Source organism: Prionailurus bengalensis, chromosome C1 (assembly GCF_016509475.1).
Source record: "Prionailurus bengalensis isolate Pbe53 chromosome C1, Fcat_Pben_1.1_paternal_pri, whole genome shotgun sequence".
NCBI classification, from domain to species: domain Eukaryota; kingdom Metazoa; phylum Chordata; class Mammalia; order Carnivora; family Felidae; genus Prionailurus; species Prionailurus bengalensis.
The window spans coordinates 140,319,422-140,340,846 of NC_057345.1; the positions used below are offsets into that span (position 1 = coordinate 140,319,422).

General features: G+C 36.7%; 1 protein-coding gene across 3 annotated transcripts in view; it reads left to right on the forward strand.

Moving 5' to 3' along the window:
- Positions 1-21,017, forward strand: part of EPC2 (enhancer of polycomb homolog 2) — a 122,168-nt gene extending 101,151 nt beyond the window's left edge. For 2 of the 3 annotated variants that reach the window (XM_043576652.1, XM_043576654.1), the window contains 7 exons: positions 1,208-1,297; positions 2,541-2,686; positions 2,778-3,121; positions 14,822-14,958; positions 16,352-16,511; positions 17,422-17,755; positions 18,978-21,017. In XM_043576652.1, the coding sequence (XP_043432587.1) occupies positions 1,208-1,297; positions 2,541-2,686; positions 2,778-3,121; positions 14,822-14,958; positions 16,352-16,511; positions 17,422-17,755; positions 18,978-19,050 (1,284 nt within the window). In that variant the 3' untranslated portion in view covers positions 19,051-21,017. The remainder of the gene's footprint in view (positions 1-1,207; positions 1,298-2,540; positions 2,687-2,777; positions 3,122-14,821; positions 14,959-16,351; positions 16,512-17,421; positions 17,756-18,977) is intronic. The other variant, XM_043576653.1, reaches the window with a different exon arrangement.
- The last annotated feature ends 408 nt before the right edge of the window (positions 21,018-21,425 follow it).

Consider the following 21,425-nt stretch of genomic DNA (forward strand, 5'->3'; position numbering starts at 1 on the left):
GTGTCTCCCCCATAGGGTTGGTGGAGGTGTATTGGAACCTCACCAAATGCCTTTCTCCCCTGGATGACCCTGCTCAGTGGTAATTACCACAGTTTGGAAATAATGTGGAGAACACATTTTTCCTCTCAAAATAGGAAGAGAGGGATTTGTGAGGTTCACAATTTGCAAGTAAATTTGGTTGAGCCAGCGTTGTCAGAAAAAGAGATGTACTCCAAAGTGAAATTGCGAGACTACTGAAACTTAAGTACCAAAACTTTTTTTTTTTTTAATTTTAACCATTATGGGTAGAAATTTATCTAAACCATATATTATTTCTCTGCTGTATTAGAGTATATTTGTATATAATTTACTCCGTTTTTGATGACACTTACAAAGTTTGCTCCAAAGTATCAGTGTTGCCCAGGGGTCCACTCAAGTTTTATAGGGATAGTTCACCTAAGATCACATGGTTCCCAGGCAGAGTGCATTTTAATTATGTGACGACTTTTTGAAAGTCTTTGTTTTTTCTTTTGCTGTCAGGCTATGGGCTTATCATTTCTCTTTGCAACCAGTCTGCTTACCTTTAGCAAGCCTTCTGTCCTTTTCTAATTTTTCTGCTTATCATCTGCCAAGTTTAAAATGTGATTTCACTAAACTGTACACCTGAAATATTACATTATATGTTAACTGGAATTTAAATAAATAAAAACTAAAAAAGTGTTTTAAAAAAGTGAGTAGGGACTCCCTTTGAGAAAAACGTATGAGCTTTTATGGCCTTGGAGGGGGCACTATTCATAAACCTTTTTTACTTCCTAGTTTTTGACTTTTATTACAGGGAAAGAAAGTTATTGGAGAAAAATACATCTGCCTATATAGGTGAACCATAACTGTCAAAATAAAAATATTTATGGCCGCATCCATTATTTAGAAAATATAAGTGGGATATATAAAAACTGTACTGATTCTTTTTAAGTACTTAACGTGTTCAGAAGCAATTACACAATACTATGTTAACGTACCTGCAAGAACTAATCCTTTCAAAATAATCATTTTTAACCATAGAAAATCATTGCTAGCCTTTAGCTGTTTGGGGGGAATTTACTGCCTACTATATGTAACGTAGGCATACTGTTTGTGATCAGATTCTGATTTTAGATTATTACAAAGATTGATCTGTTGACTTCTGATAACTCCTAAATGGAATGTCTCATGCCTCTTTTTTTTTTAGGTACCATCCCCAGTATCGGAACCTGAAGAAGAAAATGATCCTGATGGTCCCTGTGCTTTCAGGAGGCGAGCAGGATGCCAGTATTACGCTGTAAGAATTTTATTTTTTTGTAGTGTTTTTGTGAACCAGATGTTCATAGGTAACTCTTGTCAGGGTAACTTAGTCTTGATCTAAAAATGGGAAGTCCATCAGCATTTTTCATTTAATATTGCCTATACACATACCAGTAAAAGATGCTAAAAGGTACTTTCAGAGGATATCCAAAAATCTCATAATCCTTTACTTGGAAATTGATAATTTAGAATTCTAAATTTTAAAAATTTAGTTTTACTTTGGGCTTTAACTGTAGTTTAGCAGTTATGAAAATTTACTGTCACTGCTAGAGTTAGGTAAGCCCAGAATCTCTAACTGAAGTTTTGATAGTTGCTGTTCATTAAAATTTATTTTAAGCAAGCCCATCCTGTATGTACATACCAAGTAAGTATCAAACATAAAAGAATCATCTTTAAATTCTCCTCATGGCAATATTTTATCTAATAATTATATTCATAACTTTTTGACACACTTAGAAATTGCTTTGTGTTATTAAGTTTTGGTGCAACATTCTATCAGGAGGGACCCTGATTCCCAGATGCTCAGATTTTCAGATAAAGTGTAACTATAGAGTAAATGAGGTATGGCTTGTGGAGACCATTTGCCTTGTTGCATTATGGTAAACATCTACACTTCCAACTTATTTAGGATGTGTGTGTGTGTGTGTGTGTGTGTGTGTGTGAGAGTAGTGTAGAAGAGGTAGAAAGTTTTTTACAAGTTATGCTAATGAGAGAAAGAAAAAAATATTATGAAAGGATAGAGAAGTGTTAAGACCCAGAAAAATAGAATAATAAAGGGAATAGGAAGGCAGAGAAATGAACCGTATGTTCTTAAAAGTAAGAAGTATCAGCCTGACCCATACATGCTTGAAGTACAATTTTTGGTCCAAAAAAAAATTTCTTTCTGGTATATCTCAATAGGAAGCTTGTAAATTACTAACTTTCCTATCTCTACTTTTTCTGCCATAGATGTTAAAAGCCATATTATTCTTTAAAGATATATTTCTTTTAAAATATACCCTAAAATATTAAATACACTTTGAGTTACTTTGGTGAGTGAACTTTTGATTCAGTTTTGTAAAATTTTATCTGGTTTTTTGCAGATAAAACAATTTTACAGTTTTATATCTAAATTTTAATTGTTCTGTTAATGCTGAATTTTATTTTTATCATGATTTAACCTTTTTTCTTTTCAGATTTATTCCGTGGGTTTTGATTTTCTTTTTTTTCTTTCTTTGCAGCCTCGTTTGGACCAAGCTAACCACTCCTTTGAAAATTCAGAATTGGCAGATTTGGATAAGTTGAGATACAGGCATTGCCTTACAACACTCACAGTCCCAAGAAGATGTATAGGATTTGCAAGGAGGCGAATTGGCAGAGGTGGAAGGTATACTATTTGTCTTGACCTGATTTTTGTTTTACAAGGTAGAAGGGAACTAATTCTTCCAGATAATATTTGGTTTTATATTGCTTTTCAGGGTCATAATGGACCGAATATCCACAGAACATGACCCAGTCCTGAAACAGATAGACCCTGAAATGCTGAATGGTTTTTCAAGCTCTTCCCAAACTATAGACTTCTCTTCTAATTTCACTCGGACCAATGCTTCCAGTAAACATTGTGAAAACAGACTGTCCCTTTCTGAAATATTAAGCAATATCAGATCATGTCGACTACAGTGTTTCCAGCCAAGGCTACTAAATTTACAGGACAGTGATAGTGAAGAATGTACCTCAAGAAAATCAGGGCAGACTGTGAACAATAAAAGAGTTTCTGCAGCATCTGTAGCTTTATTGAACACCAGCAAGAATGGCATATCAGGTAAGCTGTCACTTTGTTAAAAATATATCCTGCTCTTTTTTTCCGACTTAATTTTCATTATCCACTAAATAAGGGCTCAGGACACTGGGTGTTGTATGGAAACCAATTTGACAATAAACTTCATATATTGAAATAAATAAATAAATAAATAAACAAATAAATAAATAAGGGCTCAGGGTAAATTTTGAAGGTTTATTTTCATAATCACATCATGGAAAAGAATTTTATCTTAACCTATTATATTTTTGTTTTCCAGCCTAAGAAACTAAACCCTAGTATTGTGGTTCACATTTTAACCAATGTCATGATATCTATTAAACCAGACTTATATTTTGAGTGTGTGTGCCTGGTATGGTGAATGTGTAGGCAGAATGCATAGGGAGTTCCCTATGGGTAAAGTGGTTATAAGCTGCTACCAGAGTATCATAACCATAGTGTGCATTTGTTAAAGAAAAGTTTCATTTTTGTGTATATTAACTTTGCTCAAATGTAGGCATTGCTCCTCCAGAGTACCATTGAAAGCTTTCTTTCTGAAAAATGATTTTTTAAGAGTCTCCCTATGAATAGTTGTAATTTTGTCTGATAGCTAACCTCTGATTGAGACTAGAAAGCATTTTTCATTTTAAGAAACTCTGTGCTCAATTTAATATTTTTATGACATGTACATTGTAAATAATGTATAGTATCTAGAAAATCTAAAATGTAATTTTGATTTGCTTTTATCTGTGGATAGTCTTCTCTTTATCACATATATAAGTAGGTATAATTTTGAATATCCTTATGATATATACAAACACTGCATGGTATCCAGAGTCAAAACTAAATGTGACTTGACTCACACTGTTGATACCCTTTCTTCTTGTAAAACGTGAATGTTTCTAAATTCTTTCCTGGATGTACATTTTACTAAGTGAAATTATGTTGAACCTCCTTAAAGTGATTTTAAAGCATTTTATTTGGTCTCAGTAGTGTTCAGTCATTTTTAGTTACTGGACTGCTTATTTTCAGACTTGACCTAGACATATATCTGTTCAAAGATTATAATGGAAAATTGGATTTGTTTGAATGATTGGAAGTTGACATGTCATTTCTCCAGATTAGTTGGTTAATTTTCTCTTAAACAAACTTAGGTAAGGAAAACGGTATCCTGTTATATAAGGTTCATGAGTTTGTGAAGTTTAATAAGCTTTCAAAGCCGAAATAAATACCTAATATGATTTGTGGTGGCAGGCTTCTTAGAAATCTAAAGGTAGTAGGAAGTTCATGAATATTAGGTCAGATTTTATTTCTGCCGACTCCAAGACCATGTTCAAATTATTTAACTGAACTAGAACTCCTGTATCAAAAATTACTCAAAATAATTTTTGCCAAAAGAGGAGTTTAAAAACATCTTGGAGCTCCTATGTGGTTCATTCACTTAAGTATCCAACTCTTGATTTCAGCTCAAGTCATGAATTCGTGGTTCATGAGATCGAGCCCTGCGTTGAGCTGTATGCTGACAACATAGAGCCTGCTTGGGATTCTCTCTTTCCCTCACTCTCTGCCCCTCCCCCATTCATGTGCTCACTCACTCTCTCTCAAAATAAACATTTAAAAAATAAAACATCTAAAAATAGGCATTTATAATTAGATTTGACAGTGGATTGAGTTTCTTCTCTAATAATGTGTACCATAGCAAAATAATGATTTTGTTTCATCTCAACTTGAACATAGCCAGATATTTGCAACTTTCTGCTGTACATTGCCAACATACTCCAGAAGGATTTGACTTGACTCTTGTCCAGAAAATATGTATGGTTGTGTATGTTACAGTATCATCAATACTCTGTATGTATTGATCCAGAATACAACTTAATATAACTTAAATAATTCCATAATAGCTACCTGTAGAATTTTGTGACACTACCATACATCAGCATAAAATAAGCATTTAAAGTATCTTAGGCATGCGATGCCTGGGTGACTCATTTGTTTAAGCCTCCAACTCTTGATTTCAGCTCAAGTCATGATCTCACAGTTTGTGGGATTGAGCCCCAAGTCAGGCTCAGTGCTGACAGCATGGAGCCTGCTTGGGATTCTCCCTCCCTCTCTCTCTCAAAATAAATAAGCTTTAAAGTATCTTAGGCATACGTGCACTTTTTAGGTAACTTAAGTGACAAATACATGATGTTAACATCATAGACAGTAAGGTTTTTTATTTTTTGCCTTTCCCCTACCATTAAAAAAAAAAAAGTGTTCTTTTTGGTCTGTATTAATTTTTCCTGCCTTACATTTTTTAGTATTCTCAACAGAGTACCATTTCCTTCTTTCTTTGACAAATCTCAAGGCTTAAGCAACATCTAAGCTACATAGAGTCAGTGTTTTTAAGTAGAATTTGTCAAATATATGTTTAAATCTGTTACTAGAGTAAAGGATTTTGTTTGAAATTTTCCTTCTCTGCTGTGACCATCTAGTCATGGAGGCCACAAGGTTTTTGGTTTTTTTTTGGTTTTTTTTTTTAATTTTTTTTTTTCAACATTTATTTATTTTTGGGACAGAGAGAGACAGAGCATGAACGGGGGAGGGGCAGAGAGAGAGGGAGACACAGAATCGGAAACAGGCTCCAGGCTCTGAGCCATCAGCCCAGAGCCTGATGCAGGGCTCGAACTCACGGGCCGCGAGATCGTGACCTGGCTGAAGTCGGACGCTTAACCGACTGCGCCACCCAGGCGCCCCCACAAGGTTTTTGTTTTGTTTTCAATAAATATGTTAGGTTTCAAAATATTAGGAACAGGTATATAAATGCATAATGGAACAAGTCTTTTAACAGCATTTTTGTAAAAAGTTGAAAAGCTCTGACAATTTTAGGTACCCATTTGCACCAGTGGATTCCATTACAATTCAGTAAATTTTGATAAGAATTCTTTCATCTATCTAAAGAGGAGGATGTAGGAGTTTTTAAAAAGTTACATTTTTATATTTGATGGACAGAGACAAAAGAATTGAATCTTCGTAGATTTGATTTCTTTTAATCTTTGTCTTTATTAACACTGTTGCCTTCTGCTTCTTCTTAATGGACTTGGTCATGAGAGCATGTGTGTCTTTAAGAGTTTAACAAAACTGACACAGGACCATATTTTTATGTTGCAGAGTATGTCACTGATCTTGGCAATTATAAGTACTGAGTTTTCTGTTTCACAGCTGGGAAATCTCAACAAATAAAGGGTTTAATCAGAAGTAGAAACTGCGGCTGCCTGGGTTGCTCAGTTGGTTAAGAGTCCTACTCTTGATTTTGGCTCAGGGTCATGATCTCAAGGTTGTGAGATCGAGCCCTGCATTGGGCTCTGGGCTGGGTGTGAAGCCTGCTTAAGATTCTCTCTTCCTCTCTTGGGGCGCCTGGGTGGCTCAGTTGGTTAAGCGTCTGACTTCGGCTCAAGTCATGATCTCGCGGCTTGTGAGTTCGAACCCCACGTCAGTCTCTGTGCTGACAGCTCAGAGCCTGGAGCCCGCTTCAGATTCTGTGTCTCCTTCTGTCTGCCTCTCCCATGCTCATACTCTGTCTTTCTCTGTCTCTCAATAATAAATAAAAGTTAAAAAAAAAAAAAGATTCTCTCTTCCTCTCTCAAAAAAAAAAAAAAAAGAAATAGAAACTCTATACCTTTGACCGTAATATTTATTTATATCCCAAGTTTCTTAGTTCTTAGAAAAAAAACTTGAACTTGAGGGCTAGTGGCGAAGAATATTCCTACTTTTATGCTGTTAATAACCCAGTTAATATTTTTCAAGTCCTGGGGCACCTGGGTGGCTCAATCATTGAGCATCTGACTGTGGCTCAGGTCATGATCTCACCGTTTGTGAATTCGAGCCCACATCTGGCTCTCTGCTGTCAACACAGAGCCTACTTTGGATCCTCTCTCCCCCTCTCTGCCCCTCCTCCACTCACTTGCACTCACTCTCTCTCAAAAATAAATACACATTTAAAAAAATTTTTTTTCAAGTCATAATTCCTGTGTCCTAAAGAATATCTAATTGTTATTTTTGATATCATACTTAAAGGACTTAAAACAAATTAAAATGTATGTCCTAGGTATTAGAACTAGAACTAAAGACTTCATTTTAAAGCAAAGACATATCTTATTAACTATTAAGTAAAATAAAGATCTGTTTTCTTAATTGAAAAACTCTTTTCAAAGAATAGAAGTAGGACAGAGAAAGGAAAGATGGATTGTGCTGAACATGGCAAGTGAATAACCAAGGATAGATAATGATTTAGAATTATTACATGGAAAGCACTCTGCTAAGTGTTTAAAAGTTGCGAGGTTTTGTAAGACAATAATCCCTACCTTCAAGGAGCTTACAGCACATGGCAAGTATTACATTCTTTATATAAATAGATCAAAGTTTTTAGTCATTTGAAACTGCACTATTATTTAGCTCTTTTTTTTTTGAGATATTGTTCTTAAACCCCAAACTCCGAAATGAAATTGTATTTCACATCTAACAGTAGCTTTGCTTGGGGCACCTGGCTGGCTCAGTCGGTAGAGCATGTGACTTGATCTTGAGGTCATGAGTGCAAGCCCCATGTTGGGCATAGAGATTACTTTAAAAATGAATGAATGAATGAATGAATGAATGAATGAATGAAGCAAGCAAGCTTTGTTCAGATTTGAAGAGATGGATTAGTTTACATTCAGTCTTGGTTTTGACTAATGCATGGTTGCAAATGAACGCTTTTTTTCCTCATCTTAGTGTAGTGAGTAGGTACCAGCACCCTTTTTGATCAGCTTCAAATATCTTACCATTACCAATTTGTAAGAACATCAATTTGAACAGTGTTCCAACAGAAATTCCTGATTTTTTGTTTCTTTTTCCATTCTTTCTTTTTTTTTTTTTTTTTTTAATGTTTATTTGTTTTTGAGACAGCACAGCTCCATGCAAGTGAGTGGGGAAAGGGCAGAGAGAGAGGGAGACAGAGAATCCCAAGCAGGCTCTGCACTGTCAGTGTGGAGCCCCACGCAGGGCTCAAACTCAGGAATCCTGAGATCACAACCTGAGCTGAGATCAAGAGTTGGACGCTTAACTGACTGAGTCACCCACATGCCCCCCACCATTCTTTCTTAAATTGCCATAAAATGTTTGCAAGTATAAAAAGTTCTTCAATAAATAGAACTACATTTTAACAATGAGCTAAGGTATTCACAAGGATTTATTTTTTTAGTTAGGATTGCTTCCAAAGGTGAGAAATAGATTCAGATTTCAGAAATTAAAAAGATTTTAGTTTGATTGCTAAAGGAAATAATATTCAAATTTCAGTTGTAACTATTTAGGTTGGGTGTCAGAAGTTTAAATGCGTCTTTGAAGATTTCATCTTTGGGGGCGCCTGGGTGGCTCAGTCAGTTAAGCGTCCGACTTCGGCTCAGGTCATGATCTCATGGTTTGTGAGTTTGAGCCCCACATCAGGCTCTGTGCTGATAGCTTAGAGCCTGCTTCAGATTCTGTGTCTCCCTCTTTCTCTGCCCCTCCCCCTGCTCATGCTCTGTCTCTCCCTGTCTCTCAAAAATAAATAAATGTTAAAAAAAAAAAATTAAAAAATAAAAAAAAGATTTTATTTTTTTTAAATCTCTATACCAGCGTGGGGCTCAAACCTACAACCGCAAGATCTAGAGTTACACATTCCATCAACTTAGCCAGCCAGGTGCCCCTTAAATGGGTCTTTATTTTTTTTTATTTTCACATTTCATTTGTTCCTTATTCCTTATCCCCCTCACCCTTCACTCCTGACCTCGCCTCCCATCTTCACCCTTTCTACCCACAGTTTTGCAGTTTATTCATGAGTTTGCCTTTAACTGTGACAGTTACATTACAGGATGTGTATAGTCCTAGACACATAATGTCAGCTTTCAAGGATTGAAGCATTTGTCCTCAGAGTAGCTCAGAGTGGCTTATGTGAACTTTCACCTGACTCCTCGCTAAGACATACAAGGTTTAAAATAGGTTGTCCAGGGACGCCTGGGCAGCTCAGTCAGTTGAGCGTCTGACTTTGGCTCAGGTCATGATCTCACAGTTCATGGGTTCGAGCCCTGTGTTAGCCTCTGTGCTGACAGCTCAGAGCCTGGAGCCTGCTTCAGATTCTGTGTCTCCCTCTCTGTCTCCCTCCTCTGCTCATGTTCTGTCTCTCTCTGTCTCAAAAATAAATATAAACATTAAAAAAATTTTTTTAAATAAAATAGGTTGTCCATCTTCCCCCACCCCCATCAGCCCCAAATCTGTCTTTTAAAACAGACAAACAAAAATGCATATAGTCAGCTTTGCTTAATAAAGCGTATATTAAGACTTTTATAACAAAGACCTACCTTGTAGATGGAGAATACTGGATAATACATTCATCTTGACTTTTAGATCTTTATTACCACGTTAGATGTTCTTCATTAAGCTATGAAAACTTGGTCTAGACTAGTGCTTTAAAAAGTTCATAGCTTCCCAAGAATACACTGTATTAGCCCACTTGGGGTTAAAAGAGAATTTTGAAAAGGCACACACGCAGGGGCACCTGGATGGCTCAGTCGGTTGAGCATCCAACTTTGGCTCAGGTTGTGATCTCATGGTTCTTGAGTTCGACCTCTACATCTGTCATGCTCTGCTGACAGTTCATGATTTTGGCTTGCGTGGTGGTCTTGTTGGTGAGATCCAGCCCCAAGTCGGGCTCTGCGGTGGCGGTGCAGAGCCTGCTTGTGTTTCTCTCTCTCTCTCTCTCTCTCTCTCTCTCTCTCTCTCTCTCTCCCTCCCTCCCTCCCTCCCTCCCTCCCTCCCTCCCTCTGCCTTTTTCCCGCTCCCGCACACACAGGTGCCCTCTCTCTCAAATAAAAATTAAAAAAATAAAAAGGCACACACAAGGACAAAAACCATATGTTCATACCCTGTTATGAGATGGTCATCCAAAAGTTCCAGAATGTATTTCTATTAGATTTTTCTTTTTAGTTAATCAACAAAACTATACAAAGTTAGCAAATACTTGTAAAGATTTCACACATACTGAAGAATATCTCTGTGGGCCCAAGGTTAAGAAACCAGCATAAAGTCTAGGGGAGATACCTTGAGTATATTTTTAGTGGATCTGTCAAAATACGGGAGGGAAAGCTGATAAGGGGTCAACCTAGCAGACCACCATATAGGAATCACATCCTTGAAAGGTAAAAGATGACATGAAGAATACCTAGGACTTTTGAAAGTAAAATCAACATTCCAAGGATGGTAACAAGTATTCTCACAAAAACTACATGGATTCATCTGGTAAATAAAGCAACTGATAAATCTAAGATAGGTAATAAGCCAGGTGTAAAGAAGATAGCCAGGAAGGTTAGGGGCTTTACTGAAAAACAGAGTTTTGGTTATATACACAAAATATTTAGAAATGCAGGTATGCCACTAATGTATAGAATGACATACTTGCATATATAATGAGGAAAATTCAGTAATATGTATACCTATCAGCATGTGTTAACTACAGAAATTTGGAAGTTACTCAAGTAAAAAGACACTTCCATCCATCTGGATTTTAAGGAAATATTGCTACCTTCACAAAACAATCAGTTTTGTGGTTACTTTTAAACTGGCAGGGGGGCGCCTGGGTGGCGCAGTCGGTTAAGCGTCCGACTTCAGCCAGGTCACGATCTCGCGGTCCGTGAGTTCGAGCCCCGCGTCGGGCTCTGGGCTGATGGCTCAGAGCCTGGAGCCTGTTTCCGATTCTGTGTCTCCCTCTCTCTCTGCCCCTCCCCCGCTCATGCTCTGTCTCTCTCTGTCCCAAAAATAAAATAATAATAAACATTGAAAAAAAAAAATTTTAAACTGACAGGAATTGGAGGGCATGGGGTAGGGTAGATTATGACCAGCATAAATTTTACTTTTAAGCTAGCACCGTGTAAGCAACTAGTAGAAAGAACTTGGCTTGGCCCTAAGCAAGAGAAGCAGGTAAGGCTTCTTTCTTGCATATTCCCAGTTGCCCTTTTGCCACTACACGCACCACCACCCCCCCCCCCACCTCAAAGCTGGGCCCCTAATTTCTAAACAGTCTTCTTCACACTATAACTATGACTTTTTCTGACCTGTTTTAACTTTTGCCTCTTGATGATTGTAAGTCAACGTAAGAAATAAATTTCTTGTGGAAATATTTAAGTAATTTATGAAAGGAAACATAATTAGTAGGAAAGGTACTTTCCATCAAACACCTGTCTCCACCTACCATTAGGTCAACTCTAAGAATGATAATTCAGTACTGTGTCTGTGCTATTAAAATCATACATTTCTTACTTCTTTCCACCTAACAAAAGGAAAGAGGTCAGTTAGGGTGTTTTGTATGTGTTCCAATTCTGTGTCATGATTACTAATTGCTCTTTTTGTCTAAAGAGTTGAAAATGATATGAAATAATGCTCTAGAAAATTCCGAATGAGGAACTTTATAGTAAAGAAAGAGCTAGAGGTCAAGAATGGATATAACATGCTGAGCTTGAAGTAATGGGAAGGAGAAAAAAATAAATGTCATTTTTTAAGGCATATCCATATTATAGAGTTAAATTGAGTTTATATTAGTAATTCTTTTTTTTTTAATGCTTTTTTTTTTTAATGTTTATTTATTTTTGAGACAGAGCATGAACGGGGGAGGAGCAGAGAGAGAGAGAGACACAGAATCCGAAGCAGGCTCCAGGCTCTGAGCTGTCAGCACAGAGCCCGACGCGGGGCTCGAACTCACAGACCATGAGATAGTGACCTGAGCCGAAGTCGGACGCTTAACCGACTGAGCCACCCAGTCGCCCCTATATTAGTAATTCTTAACCAGTAATGGGATCGGGGTGACATTTTTATTATTAAAATCAGCCAGGGTTTAAAAAGGTTAGGAAACAGTGACCATTAATTTGAATAATTTGGATTGAGCCTTGATTGGTTAGGATTTTAATGCGTTTCTTTTTTTTTTTTTTTTAATGTTTATTAGAGCATGAGCGGGGGAGGGGCAGAGAGAGAGGGAGACACAGAATCCGAAGCAGGCTCCAGGCTCCAGGCTCCGAGCTGTCAGCACAGAGCCTGACGCGGGGCTCAAACTCATAGACCATGAGATCGTGACCTGAGCCGAAGTCAGATGCTCAACCAACTGAGCCACCCAGGCGCCCCTTAATGCATTTCTGATGAGGAAAAAAGATGGGGTTCCTGAGCAAATTAATGGTCTCAACAAGACAGGGCAATAAACAGATATAACCCCACCCCAAAACAGGCAATTTTATCAGCATTCCTTTTTAATATATACGTAAATGATCATCCATTCATAAAAAACAAGCAGAACCATCTATAGTTGGCAACACTTTGTTACTCATGGACTACCAACCAAAAGTAATTTTTTTAACTTTTGAAAAAAAATGTTTAATGTTTGTTTATTTTTGAGAGAGACAGACAGAGTGCAAGTGGGGATGGGCAGAGAGAGAAAGGGAGACACAGAAGCCAAAGCAGGCTTCAGGCTCTGAACTGTCAGCACAGAGCAGGACAGTTGCAGGCAGGGCTCGAACTCACAAACCATGAGATCATGACCTGAGCCAAAGTTGGGTGCTCAACCGACTGAGCCACCCAGACGCCCCCAAAAGCAATTTTTTAATTAAAAGAATGCTATTTGTTCTTTCTACTAATTTAAGTACATACTTATTCTGAATTAGTGAGATTTTATGATGTTCTGGCTTAAAAGATTTTAGAGAAGATTCTCATTGTTCTCATTTCTCTCCCAATTTTGAAGTAGCTGTTAAAACTGTATTCACTTAATTTTCTTCCTCATTTAAAATTAATCACTGTGACTCCCACCTTTTCACCACAACAAAAAACTTAGCTCCAGATAAACTTAACACTGGATTTGAGGGACTAGACCATGCTAACACCAGATTCCAACCAAGTTCATTTAATTTGAATTGGCACAATCCTTTATACACATAAGACTTATTAAACATATTTATTTGGGTTTAACTTAAGAGTTTTCCTTCCTGCCTTTTATCTAATAAACTATTTTTCATCTCTTTCCCAAGGTTTTCAAACAACTGGAAATTTATGAATACTTCACATTTTCATTTGATTTTGAAGATTGTAAATTTAGAATTAAAAATGTTTTTTACACTTAAAAATAGAACACTTGCAGTGAATTTAACATGTGCAAAGAAAAACATTTGATTTTGTTGGTAATTCAGTAAGATAACTAATGTGTACTTCAAAAATGCAGGTAATATTAAAATTTTAGAGTGCGCACTATCATAGCCCCAGGTCTTTGAATCTTCTAAAAATAAAATTGCTATCTAAGAACTTTTTTTCCTTCATAGCCCAATACAAACTTTAAATGATAACGTTGTCGAACAGAAATGAAGGCTTATTTAATGTTTTGTCCATCTCTGGGGCCTAACTCCCTTTTAATAGAAAATAGACTGTATTTATTCAAAGCTTGTTATATGTCTAATTTACCATCACATTTTTTTAAATTTCTCCTTTGTAGTAAATGGAAAACTTGGGGGAATAGTCAAGAGTAACCTAGGTTCAGGCTGTGTCCTCTTCTAGCTAAATTCCTTTAGGTCCTGTTAATGAGACTTTAGGTCCAATTGATGAGATTGCTCACTTGCATTTAAAGGTTGGCTCATATTAGTTGCTATTCCTTTATATGTATCTTTTCTTTCCAACTACACTTTTGGACTTTATAGCTGGGACCCTCCTTTTGCCTTTTATTTTGCCATGTATTCACTTAACTCTTAATGTAGCACTCTGCATCATCGTAAATAGTAAATACTGATTGACTGAAAGAGATAGGAGAGAGGAAAGAAAGCAATGAAGAAAAATAGAGCAAATTTACTCTAGTAGTACATGTATTCTGATCTGATTTAATACTTCTTGATTTTGATAATGTACTGACTTCTATGGAAATAGCTTATGTCCTCTAAGTCAGTTTATCAGTGATTTACTTGAAAATTATTGAAAATTTTTTACATTTCTTTGAGAAAAATGCTTTCCTCTTATAACTTTTTCTTGGCTAATCTTATAAACAAACGTTTTAGATGTCTCATTTTTACTTGAAATCTACTGTTAACACAGTTGGTCACCCCTTGATTGCATCTGAGGATATATTCTGTCTTTAGTTTTCTGAAGAGTTCTCTGATTTCTAACCCATATTTCTATAGATAAGACTTATTTTAGCATCAAATCTGTTGGCTTGAACTACAGTTACTGATTGTGCAAGGTGAACACCTTTGTCATCTACTCTGATTTGTAACCAGGGAAAATGTCCTAGATGAGAACCAGCAGTAAGAATCCTTTATAGTTCTGCAGATGGTCCTGCTTTCTTAATAAGGCTATCACTTAGTCATCATCATTATTATTTGTATTAATAAATCAGTTTTCTCATTATATACTTCCACAATGTAGAGAGCTAAGAATGATCCCAAAGACACGAAGTCTGAATAAGTAATAGAATCCTCATATTAGGACTATTTTGTACAGTATAAACACTGCATGTAGGAACTTCTTTTGGCATGTGATTTTAGAAGATCATGGATATTAACATAAACCACTTTTGCTTTTTATTGAGTTTCTTGCTGATGTATGATTTGCACTTGCTTTTCATCTTAATTGTGCAATAATTTTATATTGTATTCTATTTGTGTTGTGCAAAGTACTTTAAAACATACTTCTGAACTGAATGTCCTTTGCCAGTAACAGGGGGTATCACAGAAGAGCAGTTTCAGACACATCAACAGCAGTTAGTTCAAATGCAAAGGCAGCAGCTTGCTCAGCTTCAGCAGAAACAGCAATCTCAGCATTCCTCGCAACAGACGCACCCAAAAGCACAGGTGAACCTGTCTTTTAATCGTGGTTGTTTCCTTTTTCTTCTTTAATTACATAGTTTTGTACAATTTTGTCAAGTCAAAGATAACCTTGATAAACTAATGTATATTTAATGAGGAGAATACTAGAGTCAAATATGGTATTTGTAATTTAGGAAAGAAACCACATTGTTTTAGAGGGGTATTGAGAATTTGTGGAAGGAATTAGATACTCTTAGAATTATCATCCCCACCCCTACTCTGCCTCCAAAACTTTTTTTCCCCAATCTTAACCCCTTCCTAAACTGTGTTTTTAAGTGCCATTTGGGTGTGCCCCATGACTTAGGAGGTAATTTTCTTGAATTGTCCACTAAATCCAAACAACATAGTCCCTTGCCTCTTTGAATCACATTTCCCTGAAGAAAAAAATTGCCACTAGGTGACGTTTTCCATTGGCACCATTAGACGAATATGCTAGGGGTTAAGAACAAAAATACTTTCTAAAATTGCAATTGCCGGAAGAAAGAAACCCTGCAAACACCTTGATATGAGCCCTATAACACTTATTTTGAAGTTGTGGCATCCAAAACTGTATGAGAATAAATTTCTGTTGTTAAGCCACTAAAAAGTGTAATTGAAAAGTTTGTTTGAAATTTGAGCCATCTGAAAGAAATAAATCTAATACTTTAGGTCTTAAGTTTTCTTACTTCATAATTCCAAAAGTAACTCTGAAGTAATAACTGAGGTTAACTCAATCTTTGTTGTATTCTGTGAGCTCTCAGGCCAGCGTCTGCTGATAGTAGGTCAGTTCATTCTCAGAGGGTCACTAAATACACTGACCTTGGAAATCCTGAATCCAGCAACATGAAAATCTCAGTGACACCAGGAGCCCTCAGCACTCCTCTAGCATCCGGGTGGATTTGGGACTAGCCTGCATTCTGGAGCTATTGGCTGACCTGTTTCATGCAGAATCAAGAGGAATGGCCATTAAACTTGCCTTTGTTTGCTTTTTCTGAATCTCTCGGGTAACTAGCCTACTTGCGAGGTTAGTTAGGCAAGACATGTTTTTACATTGTGACAAAAAGGATGGTTAAATCTCATTTTGTCCCTACTATCTAGATTGTCAAGTATTTTTAAAGGCATTCTTTAACACTTACTGGAAAAATTAATAGAGCATAAAAGGTTTGAGGTTTTTTAATCCCCTAGTTCTTTCTCAGAAATAGTTGCTTCCCAATTTTTAGTCACTCCCTGCTTAAAAATGCCAAAAATAGTCTGTGGAGCCTTGGATCTCTTAATCTTAGCACTTACACCTGTTCAAGATGAAAAAGGAAACCACCTTTTGGGTTTGCCCATTTCTTAATATTCACATTCATGAAATCACATTTGAAAAATTGAGAGTTTAATTTTGTTCATTTTATAGGGCTCAAGCACCTCTGACTGTATGTCTAAAACACTTGACTCAGCCAGCGCCCACTTTGCTGCATCTGCAGTAGTCAGTGCACCTGTTCCAAGTCGCAGTGAGGTAGCCAAGGAACAGAACACTGGCCACAACAACATAAACGGTGTTGTCCAGCCTTCAGGTAAGCCTGTGGTTTCATGCGATACTTACTAGCTCGAGGTTGTAACTTACTGATTGGAGATATGGTGTTTGTTTTAAATACAAGGGGAAAAAATCGTACAAGAAGTCAGGACTCCAGAATTTCTGAGGATAGGTGTGGCGGAATAGCTGCATATTTTCTGGAAATCACAGAGAGCCTGCTCCCTGTTTCCTCCTGCTCCCACTAGATACCTTCCTGTGTAACTCTCCATCCTGCCTGGTTTTATCCACATACTGTCAGTTGCCTCACATCTTAGGAAACATACTGAGCTAATCGCTAACCATCACGCTGGAATTATCCATGCATTGATAGGCAAAATATAATCCAGGTTGGTCTGTCAGTAAGTTTGAAATTGGGTTTACCTTCCCACTGGCACATACTCATGGGACTGCTTTCTCTGACTCCTCCTCTTGAAATACAGTATTACTCTGAAACCTTGTCTGCTTCTTACCACCCTGAGTCCTCAAAGACTTGCTGTTCCTATCAGCCTTCAGCTACTACTCAGACCCTAGGGTTTTTCCACTTGCTTTTAGATACACCCATGATCCTGATTACCCCGCCTTACTGATTCCTTGCATGCGTGAATTGTGATGGAATCCGACTGTCATTTCCACATGGTCTCAACCCCCAGAGAGGACCTCTCTGCCCTGTTGTTTCCTACTTTCCAAATGTAGACTTTTATGCAGGCTAGTAGAAAAATGTGTCTTTGGGTTGTAACAGGTAAGTATGTTGTGATCAGGAACTCTCTTTAGAGAGGCCATTATGTGGAAAGTTAATTTGGTATGTAATTAGAATACAAATGTTTGCACGGATTTTTATTAAACTCTGATTTTCTGAGAGTTTAATTAATGTCTCATGATACGAATTAAATGATGTTATTTTTCTCCTCCAGGAACCTCTAAAACGTTATACTCCACCAATATGGCTTTATCATCCAGCCCAGGGATTTCAGCTGTACAACTTGTAAGGACAGTTGGCCACACCACTACAAACCACTTAATCCCAGCATTGTGCACAAGCAGTCCTCAAACACTTCCCATGAACAATTCCTGCCTGACAAATGCAGTGCACCTCAATAACGTCAGTGTTGTTTCTCCAGTCAATGTGCATATCAATACACGGACTTCAGCACCATCGCCAACAGCCTTAAAACTTGCCACGGTTGCTGCCAGTATGGACAGAGTGCCAAAGGTTACTCCCAGCAGTGCCATCAGCAGCATAGCAAGGTGTGTGTGTGTGTGTGTGTGTGTGTGTGTATTTCTGGTACCATCCTGTCCCTTTCTGCTGGCTGTCCTATGGGAGGAAAAGGACATTTTTTACTGCAGTAGATGTCTATTGATTGACTTGCTTTTAACACATACTGAGTTCTACTCAGGGTAGAGCTCTGTGACTTAGATTATTTGTTTGAGGTCAATAGTGGGATGTTTACGTGCCAACCAGAAGCATAAAAAACAAGGGGGAAAAGCACATCAAATTGGGAACCATCAAGCCCAAAAAATAAATCAAAGGATATTTTAGAAGCTTGAGTCTTCTACTGTTTTTTTGTAGCTTAGACAGTTGGGGAGGTTAGAGTTGTTACTGATCCCCACGTCAGAGCTTTAATTTTCAAATCAAAATTTGTGTTTTCTTCAACATTATAAGAAGAAAGTAAATTATTCTGTGTATAAAAATTGAGACTCTTCTGGGATTAGCTAAATCTGTGATCATGTATTTCAGGGTATGTTTTTATATTTCTGTGATACTAGTACATGAGAGCAACGAATCAGAAAAAAACTTGACGTGCATGAGTTAATAACTTACTGCATGACCTTAAACCTATAAAATTACACTAGTGGAAAGTAATCTAAGTACTGTTGTGCTTCTGATGATGATTCTTTTTTTTTTTTATATTTTTTTTTAATGTTTATTTATTTTTGAGACAGAGAGAGACAGAGCATGAACGGGGGAGGGTCAGAGAGAGGGAGACACAGAATCTGAAGCAGGCTCCAGGCTCTGAGCTGTCAGCCCAGAGCCCAACGTGGGGCTTGAACTCACGGACCGTGAGATCATGACCTGAGCCGAAGTCGGACGCTCAACCGACTGAGCCACCCAGGCACCCCTGATGATTATTCTTTTTGAGCATCATATGCTTCATCTATTGTAAAAAACTTGGATTGTCCTGTGTTACATATTTTCATAAGTAGTTTATCATTGGCTTCCCCCGAAATATTATGTTAAATTACTGTGTTTCCTAAGTAAACAATTATAATCAAGTAATTAGGAAATAATAGAATTTCTTAGATACACAAAACTTTTCCTCATTCCTGTATAGCAATTGTAAAAGTAGGAAATGTTCTTGTGAAGTACATGTTTAGTTGTAGTTACGTAAAACCGTATCTGTAAATACTGAGTGATAATATCATATTCTGGAGAGTATTAATGTTTATTTTACTCTTTGCCTTATTATAGAGAGAACCATGAACCAGAAAGATTGGGTTTAAATGGAATAGCAGAGACAACAGTAGCTATGGAAGTGACATAACCTAAAACGTGTGGCTTTGACCTGTGCTGATGGTGTGCAGTCATTCATATTCCAGCTGAATGCAAAAGGCGACACTCTGTGGATCACAGAGCGTAACAATGGACCTAAATGGACTACAGTATATCGGATATGAAATCGATATATGATGTATATTTTGTAAAATTGGGAAAATCACTACCTTGTAAAATAGTTTATTTGTATCATCAATATTATTTCTGTTACTTGAATAGTAGATATTCATCATCATGCTTTTGCACTTGAATTTGCAACTGAATGGATTTTAAAAAATAATTCTTTAATGGGATCATGAGCATGAAATGGGATCCTGCATCACTTGTTTTAACTATTTATTTTGCCATGTTTACATTTTGTATCTTGTAAAAATAAATCCAACTTTGTGTCTAAAAAGTTAAAGATTCATAGCTAGGAAATGAAATTCTTGTAATTTTTTTCTAAAGAAACTGTAAAGTTTTCACTTGGTTCATTTTGTTTCACAATTTGACTAGATGGACTTTTTGGTAAATACTAGTGGCATTTCACTGTCAAATATGAAGTTCAAGGCAAAATAGTATTTTCTATTACTGTGCAGGGGAAAGGGATGGATCGATACATGCAAATTTAATGTAGTAACTCACTTTTCCATATATTTTGAATGTATATTTCTATTTATAATACCAGTTTATAAAAAATAATTACACAGGAAAAACGGACTAGGAAAAATTATGCATCTAGCACATTTAAACTGTGCAGATAAGAAAATTTTTCAAGGATTACATTTTATCTGAAGACTGCATATTTTAACTGGCTTTAAAACTGTAACACACCACATAAAGGATATTTTACCAGGTATGTATTGCATCATATCATTGCAATAATTATTGGAAGTCTAGATATCGAGCCATCCCAGGTGTTGGGAGGGGGGGAGGGTTGTGGCAAGACTGTCTTTTCAATTTTGGAGAGTTTTCCTGTGGCTACAAGGCAAGTAACGGGTTGGAAAAAGTCTGACTGTAAGCGTTGGACACCTTCATAGTGTAGTGTTTTAGTGACTTTTTTTATACGGTTCTTGTAAATTAGATACGTGTAGTGGTGTTTCAGAATGTTTGTTTATGCACTAGTTCAGACAACTTTCCCTGTTACTTGTTCTTGATAAGTGAAAACTGCAGGGAAATAAAAATACATATCAAAACATGGACATGCTGCATATGTGTTTATTTCACAATGTGCACACAGCGTAAGTGAGAATTTAAGGGAGACGATAGCACTTAACAGCACTTTTCATTTTCACAGTGCTTTCCAAGCATTAATGAAAAGATTTGTAAGAAGCTCATCTGTGGGCACTATTGGGTTTCAGATAATCCAATATAAACTACCTTTGATATGAAAAGTTCTTAAAATAGTTTACGGAATGTAAGTAATTTGCAGTATAACATTCACTGAAATCTCATAAATGAGCCTCATTTTATAAATAAAAGTTTAGAGTAGAATTATATTGCAAGGGGGTTTTGTCAAGTAAGTACCGGGAAATGTAAATATTTTTAATGAATATGATTAAAACCATTTCAAACTTACATAATTTTATACTTTACATTTTTTATATCTGCAGTCCTGAAAGTTGTAAAATTGATATGTCAGTTGAATTAATGGGCCAAGATTTCTGCTGAGAGTGGTTTTTATTCAGGTCCTAAATGTGTAAAGCAATTTATGGTCAAAACCACAGAGAAAAATAAATTTAATTTCTTCATCGGTTGTGACCTGATAGGATCCATGCTCGTTTCTGCCATACTACCTCTGGAGTTAACTCATTGCTGATGATATAAAGGAAATAATTTTGATTTGATATGTATTATGACTGTGTTCATTCTGCTTATAGTGATGTATCTCCTTGCTATTAAGAACTTAACTTTAGTGCCAATTTTGGAGAAAGCTTTTTTTTCCATTTTACTAAGTAAAGCATGAAGTGAACTTGCCTTATGTGATATACATGTTATAAATAATTTAAGTAAAACAAAAGAACTATCCATTTGTACAGTTTCTGGAGATGTGGCAAACCCAGACCTTATCAAAGACTGGTGACCAAGTGATTTGTTCCTTTCGAAGTAAAATAGAAAACTAAGTCCTTCCTTATTTTGGTGGTTGTAACTGTCTCACAGGTGGCATTTCAGTTACTTGCACACACATTTTTCCAGTGCTTTTCAAAACCTTTCAAGTGATGAGAGACTTACCTTTCACCTTTAAGAACAGTTTGGTTTTGCGCTGGCCCCCCACTGGGCAGTACCACCCTATCTTGGTTTTGTGAGGAAACTAATGTTGATGTTGTAGTTCACTAAGCTTCCAGAGTTCTTGGAGAATGTGGGTTTTTTTGATGGGATGAGTAG